Genomic DNA, 10,071 nt, shown 5'->3' with positions numbered 1-10,071 from the left:
CTCTGGGTGTCAGCAGGGAGGGTACGTGGAGCGGAGCTAACACGCGCCCGTGAGAAAGCAGCTTCTCCCGGAGCCGGCGCTGCGTGCTGCGCTCAGTCCCCTGTTCCCGGGCTTGGAGCGGAGGGGGCCGGAGCGGAGCTGGCGATTGGGCTGGGGCTGAGTGGGTGGCGGCCACTCCCGGCTCTGCCGCCGCCTCAGGAGGCTGAACTCTGCTCCTCAGCCCGCTCCCGCCTCCCGCTCCCTCCGCCCTCGCCTAGTGCGGAGCAGCGCCGCGGCGAGTGTTCAAGGTGGCACGGCGGGGACCTGCGCTCCCAGGCGGCGCGGGGAGGGAGAGGCACATGCCGCCCCCCGGGCGCCCCTTCTCCTGCCTTCCGGAGCGGCCGAGCAGGCGGCGGCAGGGCGGGGGCCGGATCCCCAAGGCGCGGACCCGCTGAGCTGCCGGGAAGGTAGGGTCGGGTAGGGTCGCCCAGCGAGCGCTGCGGCTGGCACTCCGGTGGCGGGAGCACCCGGGCGCTGGGGCAAGTTGGACGCCATGGACTATCGCTGCGCGGGCGCAGCTGGGGCAAGTTGGCCGCTGCTTCGCCCTGCCCCGGCGCGCTCACGGGAGGCGGCACCAGCAGCGCCCACAAGTTTGGCGCGGCTGCCCGGAGCCCGCCTCGGCTTCCCTCGTGCGCCGAGACCGGAGCGGGACTCTGCGTCGTCCCCGCGGAGGGAGCAGGAGCCGCGGGTAGCCGGGCGGCCGGTGCAGGTGGAGGGAGCTGCGGGGCAGGGGGTCGCCTACAGCGGTCCCGGGGACTGGGGGAGTTTGGGGGTAGCCCGAAGCCTGAGGTGGATGGAAGAGTGGAAGCTCTGCGAGATTGCCAGGGGGAGAGGAGTCCGTGGAGGGGGGCTCTAGGCTCCCCCCAAGGGGGCAATATAAATCACTGCTTTGGGCTGGAACCTGGAGCAGCCTCCTTCTTCCTGCCCCCTTTAGCCTCCCCTAGGCTGCCCTTCTCTTCCCCCCATTAGCCTCCTTCAGCTTGTCCCCTTTTGGCCCATTCTCTCCCTCTTCTATTGAGCCCGTGTTCCCTTTCCGCCCTTGCCACAGTCAGCCCCTCTTCTGCCGGTTCCTAAGCCCTTCCTTGTGTTTATTCCTCCCCCTTTTCCCTACTTTGGCTCCTGCCTGCTTCATTTCCTTCTTTCAGTTCCTCTTTCTTTCTACTCCCAGTGCAGTCTGTACCCCCATTCCATCATCAACACTGACAGCCCCTGATGCCTATCCTGGGGGCACTGGTGCAGCTGCTACTTCGTCCTTACCCTCATTGTTTCCTCTTTGCTCATGCCAGATTCATGTCAGCTGGGGTCTAGCAAGAGGAGTAACAAGGGAGGGAGAGGAGAGTTGGCCTGGCTCCCTGAAGACCCCCCTGTTGTACGGTAGCTCCTGGTGGCAGGGAGAAGGATCTGTAGCAGGACCCTGTTGACTCCCAGCAGCCCACCTGGATGTGTTAAATTCCATCAGGGATGCTGGCAGTCTTTGCTGGGGGTGAGGGAGGGTGCCTACGTCATGTCCAAGTGTGACACTTGGCAGGTTTAAATATTTAATAGAAAAAGTTCATGCTCTGTGCTAACCTAAACTGCAGAGAGAAATATAATTGAATGATTGATGCATAAAATTGAAGAAGTGTACATGGATTCTTCATCTAACAATGTTTGAATAAAAGCAACAACAAAAAATTCCAGGTTCCAACTGGGTCTTTCTTTGCCTTTTCATTTTAGATGCTTTCTTGTCCCCCCAGAGACAGTTGCTGCTTTACCCCCAGACCTGTCTGACTTTAGTGGAGAGATCATGACTGAAGTCCTCTTTTCAGCTGTTTTGAATGGGACTGAAAGCAACATTCTGTCAAACACTGGCTGGACTCTAGGAAATGCCACTACCAAATGTTCCCTAACCAAAACCGGCTTCCAGTTCTATTACCTGCCCACTGTCTACATTCTAGTCTTTATCTCTGGATTCCTGGGCAATAGTGTGGCGATCTGGATGTTTGTCTTCCACATGAGGCCTTGGAGTGGCATCTCAGTTTACATGTTTAATCTGGCATTAGCTGATTTCTTGTATGTCTTGACACTCCCTGCCCTCATCTTTTATTACTTCAATAAAACCGACTGGATCTTCGGAGATATCATGTGCAAACTGCAAAGGTTCATCTTCCATGTGAACCTGTATGGCAGCATTTTGTTTCTGACTTGCATCAGTGTACACAGATACACAGGGGTAGTGTATCCTTTGAAATCACTTGGGAGACTGAAGAAAAAGAATGCTGTTTACATCAGTACCCTTGTTTGGGTCATTGTTGTAGCTGGGATTTCTCCTATATTGTTCTACTCTGGAACTGGGCTAAGGAGAAATAAAACCATTACCTGTTATGATACTACAACTGATGATTATCTGAGAAGTTACTTCATTTATAGCATGTGCACCACTGTGTTTATATTCTGCATCCCATTCATATTGATTCTTGGTTGTTATGGACTAATAGTGAAAGCTTTGATTTACAAGGATTTGGACAATTCTCCTCTTAGGAGAAAATCAATTTACCTGGTTATTATTGTGTTGATGGTCTTTGCCGTGTCTTATCTTCCCTTTCATGTGATGAAGACATTGAATCTAAGAGCCAGACTGGATTTTCAGACTCCACAAATGTGTGCCTTCAATGACAAAGTATATGCCACTTACCAAGTGACAAGGGGGTTAGCTAGTCTCAACAGCTGTGTAGATCCTATTCTGTATTTTTTGGCAGGTGATACCTTTCGAAGTAGACTTTCAAGGGCAACCAGAAAAGCGTCTAGAAGAAGTGAGCTCAATGTGCAATCAAAAAGCGAGGAAGTGACTCTCAATATTTTAGCAGAATATAAAGTGAATGGAGACACGAGTTTGTGAATGCAAAAGATTTGCAAGCAGTTGCAAAAAACAAAACAAAACTGTCCGTTTTTAACACAGTTAGATGCTCTAGTGCCATGACTGTTTGGGGAAAATCTACTGAACTGGCCAGCAAGCTTGCTCTTTTTGTCTCAGGGGGTGTCTCATTTTGTGAGTTTAAGGAGAACTTAAGCAAAGTGTAAAAAAAAAAAAAAAATTAATCTTAATGGGGGGCAAAAATACATCAGACATCTGTTTTTACCTTTTTTAAAAATGCTCACAATAGTATATCTTCCTGACTGGTGTCAGATAAAATAAGACAAAGCAAATCCCATAGAGGAAAAAATAGTTTCAAATGTGCTGCTGTTATTAATTATTTTCTCTCCATTAATAATAACAGATTTTAAAAAAATTAAATCTCCAAGAAAAATAAACTTCTTTTCTGGGCCTCTGACCATACTTCCATCCATAGTCTCTTCTTTTACACTTACACTGTAAAAAATTGTTTACATTAAGATCATGTTGCAGAAATCTTGAACATTATCTTGTGATTTCTGTATCTTCTACTTTTGGAGCAAGTGATAATATTTTGATAGCTCAGTGGTGCCCTTTCTGGTTCTATCTTCGCTGAAGGCTTGATTCCTATAAGGATAGGTTCCAGGCTCATGTGTATTATGACAGTCACAAATTATTGTGATTGTACGTGAAAACTAAGGGTGAAATTTTGGCAATGTTGAAGTCAATGCTATTGATTTTAGAGGGGCCAGAATTTCACCCGGATGTTTTGACACAGACTGATGTTTAATTTGCTTTTTGTGCAAGCAGCTACCTATGCACGCACAATCGCAGTACATTTTGAGTGTAGATATCACCTACAAATCTGAGTACAAAAAATTGGCACTGTATATCTAAATATCCAATATTTTAGTCGTTGCTGAAGTAAAACTCTCATTGTCTTCAGTGGAAAGAACCAAATAATGGACCTGAATAAAGACTGCAGGAATGGGCTCTGCTTGGGCAAATGGCAGGACCAAATTTATAGATTTGGAAGATGCTTGCTTGCTCTTTAGAGTTACAAATTTTGGCCAACACTTCACTGCAGCTCTGACACTCAGCATCTGATCCTGGAAGTTTGTGTGAATTGTCTTATGGGTAACAAACTCTATTATTGAAAACACTTCAATTTTTATCCACATAAAAGTCAGAGATATTTGAATTATCTTAACCTTCATTTGGTACAAGCATTTTTCACTTTCTTATCTTGTGTGATAACACAAGCTGTTTCCCAGGCAAATTCTTATCAAAATGGGTTAAAGAACAATAATTGTTGGAATCAGGAAAAAAAAAGATAAACTTCATTTTTTTTTACTGTGAATAAAGAATTACTGTATCAACAAAATATTGCAATACACTGCCAATAATTTCATGCTGCGGAGTGGGTATCTTCATAATTTGTCTCACGCAAATGTGTAAAATGGTCACCTAAAATTGGGCAGAATAATACATTGTGTAATGCATCAGTCAGTGAGGAGTTGAGCACAGACAGAATCTGTGGGGAACAGAACCTTATTTATTTCACATGGATATTGTTTGAAATGTGTCTGAAAGTATTATTGAATCTGGTGCACAAAATGGTATGATATGTAATCAGTAAATGGTTTTAACAAATCCTCAGCCCCCCCCCCAACTTTATACTAGGAATAAAAATAAACTATTTCTATCTTGCTTATTAATTTCCAAGGACTGACGACATGCAGAAAATGAATAGCTCTAGATATCTCCTGACTAAATTGTTAAGCAGCTTACATTCAGAAATACAAAACGACTTAACCTGCAAAAACTATTTATTTAACTTATTTATTGGAAGACTAAGTACAAATATGAAGTGTTGTCTGATAACATTTTAAATGATTCTGTTTTCATTTTCATAATTGAGCATTAATGGAAAAAATAGAATGGCATGTTTGAATTGTTGTAATTGTACTCTAATAGAACATCTTTTATAATAAACTCTCAGATCCAGCGCTGCAAGACATTTTGGACTACCATTTGCTGTTGATATGCAGTCTACACCTAAATTAAGCTACTGTTTAGCAAGCATAATATTTTACAGTAATGCTAAAAATCTCATTTAATCCTATAAATCCAAGAAAATGTAGGGCAAATGCAAAAAGTCAAGGCTAATGTTCCTCTTTGTGACAAAACACTGTTGAATGTACAGACCTTGGTTCTCATTTATAAGGCTAAGTCTACCTTAGAGACCTTACGGTGGCACAGCTATACCGCTGTAGCTGAGCTGCTGTAAGATCTCCTGTGTAGCTACTCTATGCCGGTGGGAGAGAGCTTTCCCACCGACATAGCTCTGTCCACACAGGCACTTTTGTCTGTGAAACTTGCTCCATTTTCACACCCCTGACTGACAAAAATTTTGCTGACAAAAGTGCTAGTGGAGACAAAGCCTAACGCTCCCTTACGCTGCCAGAGAATGAGAATCAATCCCACAGTACATGGTGTGTAACTGGTGGGCTTGGCAGATGAATTAAGGATAGTGTCAGAATGGATTTGCAGACTGTGCAATGAATGGGTTTTTATGGGTTTAAAATCATGTTATTTTCACAGTTTTGTGGTCTTTTTTCTTTTTTCGTTCAGTTAGGGAATAAAATGTTGCATCAATTAGGGAATAAAATGTTGCACTAATTGGGAACTTTTTGAAGCATGAAACACACATACTCAATAGATAGTCAATCCTCAGATTCAGATAAGTCTGTATTTAGATACTTTAAAAATATATATAATCAACCCACTTTTATTTTTTTAAATGTGTATCAAAACTATGCTAAACCTTTATTGGCTATTCATTAATGTATATTAGACCTTAGAAATCAAGAGCAGCAACAAAATTTTAGGGATACAATTTTAAGACATAGGTACAGCTCATAATGAGGGGCAGGGAGGATTTGCACAACTCCATGGGAAACTCAAAGGCAGTATTTACCCTTCTTAAGTGGCAGAATGCCCGCCCCTCTGCTTCTTGGTGAGGTACACCATTCTCTCTAAAGGACACTGGTTTCCAAACATGGACTGTTTCTGTCCCTTCCACACAACAGTGGAAAGTTAATTTTGACTCATCTTGCCTGCATATACTCACTTAAGAGACCAACCCAATACCTCACTATTGTCCATTGTGGTAATATTGCATGTAATGAGGATTATTTTTTAAAGGTGACTTGCAGAGGCAAGGCACCTCGTTCCAGTAACTTTAGCTCAGTTATGCCCTGGAAGTTTCCATGATGCAGTTAGGAGGGGCATTAAGTACATTTTTATCTTAAAACTTATTCTCTTTTCCTTCTTTCAGGTCCTGTGACTACCAACAACCAGTACCTCCATTCTATTCTGATGTGAGTCTCTGACATGCACCATTCTGAGATGATACAAGTACCACAACCACCACTGAGTTCAGCTGGAACATGGAACTGGTCCACAGAATCTCATGTTAAGTCCCCACTTTTTTTTTTTTTTAACATTACTATATTTGGCACACATTCTGCGCCTCAGATTAGATAGAGCTACTACAAAATTATGGCACAGGATAACAAGAGTTACTGTAACTCAGTGCTCCAACGTGACTACTTTGTACCTGCAACATCACAGCATGGTGTGTGTTGGGTAATCACATCTGAGGAGGATCTGGGCTGGATGTCGTGGGACCAGAAATAAATTGTTTTCTTGCTCAGTGTGGCATAGCTCCTGGGGGAATTTGCCAAATATATTGGTAAAGACTACTGCCATGTGGGATGTAATCTTATTAAAATAAATTTAATAGTAGTGAAAGGTAACCAGCCTGACAGGCCTTGAGACCAACGGACCCCCCCTCTATCTATTGGCAGCACTGGCATCAGCAGAGAAAATCCTCTAAACTGTCTCTCACCACATCTCTCATGCTGACCCTAGTGGAACCACTTCTAGGTATGTGAGGCGAATACAGTTTTCATTTCCATTCAGACCTTTGCTGACGCTGATGCCATTTAGTAACAATGGTAATAGTGGGCTTTGTAGTCCTGTTTACTAGGACCTGGACTCAGGTAATCACCTCCTTACACAAAGTATTCCTAACAGTACTGACTTAACTCTTTAGTGTGATGGGCTGGGTTTGAACCTTAAGCCAGCTATTTTCTCTTGGCATCTTTGCTGGTAGTCGTCTAAATATTTATTTATTTATTTATGTAGACATCCATAAAAGCTCTTGATAAACACTTTCTTTTTTAATTACCTTTTAAAGAAATGAATATTTGACCTAAACAGAGCTACAATGATCTATACAGAAACAAATGACTGTTCATGGTATATTTGCGTTTTGTAACACCATAGGGTCAAATTTGCCTCATTTATGCCCATGTGCTCCCAGGAGGGATGTCTAATACAAAATGAAGCAACTGTAATCTAGTTACTGTATGTGGGCTATAGGCACTTTGGAAACTTCAATAGTTTGATATCTTGGGTATTTAAATTTGTTGTTTTTAAACTATCAGATTTGAGTCCAGTTTATGCATTAGTAGCGTAATGAAAGTTTAATTTTAAAGACACCAAGTGCCAAATTTTGCCACTGAATGTACATGAGTAACGCCCATTGAATCTAGGGATAGTTTCCTTTGTGCATTTGAGGACAGAATTTGGGATTGAGTTATTATTTTATAGAACAATATAATAAGAATGTTCTTATAGCTCAGTGGGCTGAGCATTAGCCTGCTAAACCCAGCGTTGTGAGTTCAATCCTTGAGGGGGCCATTTAGGGATCTGGGGCAAAAAAAAAAAAAAAACTGTTAGGGATAGTAGTTGGTCCTGTTAGTGAAGGCAGGGGACTGGACACCATGACCTTTTGAGATCCCTTCCAGTTCTATGAGATAGGTATATCTCCATATATTATTATTATTGTATTTATTAATAAGAGTTGCATTACACTATCGCAACATTAAACCCATGGTAGGAATTTTCCTATAGCCAAGATGCCACTGAATCCTTCCCTCATGAGGAAAAATGGGGTGACAGTGGAGGCAGGGGACCCAGGACCTGGACACCACAGCTGTGCCAAGGGCCAGCACTCCTTCCTTCTGGCAGCATGGGTTCTTAAGGAGAAGTGGGGTTGCTACTGTCATTCCATCTGAGCTTGTGCTATTTTTCCCCTCTGTGGAGAAGATACAGTGCAGACCACAGGGTGGAGAATTAACCCCTGCTCCTTTTGTCCACTGCATTTCCACTGGATTCTGAGAGGCACATGCTATGTAAAATGGCTGTTCCTTTTATTCATTCACTGCCTATCCCCAAAAGTGAGTAGAGTTCCTCTGGGTCCCAAGCACAGAAGAAGGGGAAAACATGCTATCCTGGCTTGGCTTACTCCCACTGCTTCTGGGGCATTTTTGCCCCATACTGCTTTAGTCTTTTATTTGGTGTCCTGTGTTCCTCACAGCCAAAGGAAGTGGTCCTAACATCTTGCCCATTTTTCAGAAATGTAAATTAATACACATTAATATCCAAGCATTATAGTGTCCACTTTCTGCCTCGAGTAAAGTTTGCTGGATAGTCTATATGCTTTCCCATGGGGTAAATTCTACCTGCAGTTCTCTCTAGACATTTATTTCATGCTCATGAGCATGGCTTCTGAGTACCTATGTGGGCACAATGCCCAGAAATATATCTGGAAGTTCTAGCACTAATAATACCTAACATTCATATAATAGCTTACATGTTCAATGTGGTGATATACAAACATGAAGTCCTCTCTAATGTAGGTAGGTATCGTTATTCCTATTTTATACACAGGCAAACTGACACAGAGAGGTGAAGCATATTGCCTATACGGTTAATCAGCAACAGAGCCAGGATTAGAATTTGGACGATTCTGATTCCCAAACCAGTGTTTATACAGTTGATTTCTTGTACATGTAATTAATGGGATTCTTGCGTGCATATTCGAGGGCAGAATTTGACCCTCACAAGAAAGTTGTCTGAGAACCACTAAAAAATCTTTAACTACAGTATAGTAGCTTGATTTGCAGCATTTTATCACTCTTACATTTGCTGTATTATTTTTAACTCCAGATGTTTTGGTCACCGTTGAGAATTTGACCACTTAATCTATATCTGTTACAAAATGTTACGTCTAGGGTGTAAATTGTATTGGCATCATCATTTCAAACTAATATGAAGGAATAAAATGTGATTTACATGCTTAATGTTTTGTGAATTTGGACTACAGTGTGTTTAAAGTGCATATGTGAAAGTTTATTTTTCTATAATTCTATGAGATTAATATTGTTTAGTGTATCCAAAATTTGTGATTTGTGCTGCCATTTAATTTGACTTGCCTATGGAGACAGTGTTACTCAATATTTAAGCTTCTCAGGTTCTGTAATTGATTTAAATCAATAGTAACTAAAAAAAACTAGTTGTGCATAACTCATGAATAAAGTGATTGTTTTCTATAAAGCACCGTGTCATTTGCATGCAGTTTTTGTGTAAGGCATGGTGATAGAAACTGTAACTATTTTTAGTGACAACAGAACTGCAATGCAACCACCAGAGTTACTGGCATTGTACCTATCAACTTCAGACTGAATAAAACCCAATAAAATTATGAATGCTGTTTTGCTGCCTTCTATATTATTACAGTAAATTAAAAATTCACAAGATATTCCTAAAACAGAGGTACACACTTATGGGGGGAGAGGATCATTATCATTTGCAAAAGTATATAAAGTCAGAAAGTTCTTGAAAGGGTCCTGTCTGGTCCACTGACACTTAAGACAAGTGAAATAAATTATTATGCATGATTGTCAGTTAAAATATTTTATTCAACAGAGCATTTAATGGTGTAACCTACTTTCTAATAAAGAAAATACTTCAGTGGGTGAGATTCTGCTGAGAATACACCAGTGTAATTGAGATCAGAATCTGGCCTAATATAGCTTGAATATCTGCCAGTCTTATACACTGTATATTCAGTACAAAACTCTTCATCGCCCTCAATTTTCACTTACCACAATAACTGTTGTCATAATTCTCTCTCTCTTTCCATTTTGCTAACCTTTTCCCTTTTAGCCTCAGGTGTGCATCCTTCCCAGTATTATAAAACGTGCACAACCTTTATCTGACACTCTACAGTACATCACCCAGTATAT

The 10,071-nt window shown here is 42.0% G+C and overlaps 1 protein-coding gene across 1 annotated transcript; it reads left to right on the top strand.

The window, feature by feature from the left end:
• The first annotated feature begins 380 nt into the window (after positions 1–380).
• Positions 381–9,536, top strand: P2RY1 (purinergic receptor P2Y1). The gene is made up of 2 exons (XM_032787396.2): positions 381–446; positions 1,756–9,536. Exon 2 carries the CDS (start codon positions 1,826–1,828, stop codon positions 2,915–2,917), a length of 1,092 nt encoding a protein of 363 aa, XP_032643287.1. The 5' UTR covers positions 381–446; positions 1,756–1,825; the 3' UTR covers positions 2,918–9,536.
• Positions 9,537–10,071: the final 535 nt, after the last annotated feature.

This window comes from Chelonoidis abingdonii, chromosome 8, assembly GCF_003597395.2.
Source record: "Chelonoidis abingdonii isolate Lonesome George chromosome 8, CheloAbing_2.0, whole genome shotgun sequence".
Lineage (NCBI taxonomy): Eukaryota > Metazoa > Chordata > Testudines > Testudinidae > Chelonoidis > Chelonoidis abingdonii.
The sequence above is the reverse complement of the archived record's forward strand: the minus strand, read 5'-3'. Positions and strand labels throughout refer to the sequence as shown.

Coding starts and splice junctions, on each gene's coding strand:
- P2RY1 (XM_032787396.2), top strand. CDS start 1,826: ATGACTGAAGTCCTCTTTTCAGCTGTTTTGAATGGGACTGAAAGCAAC.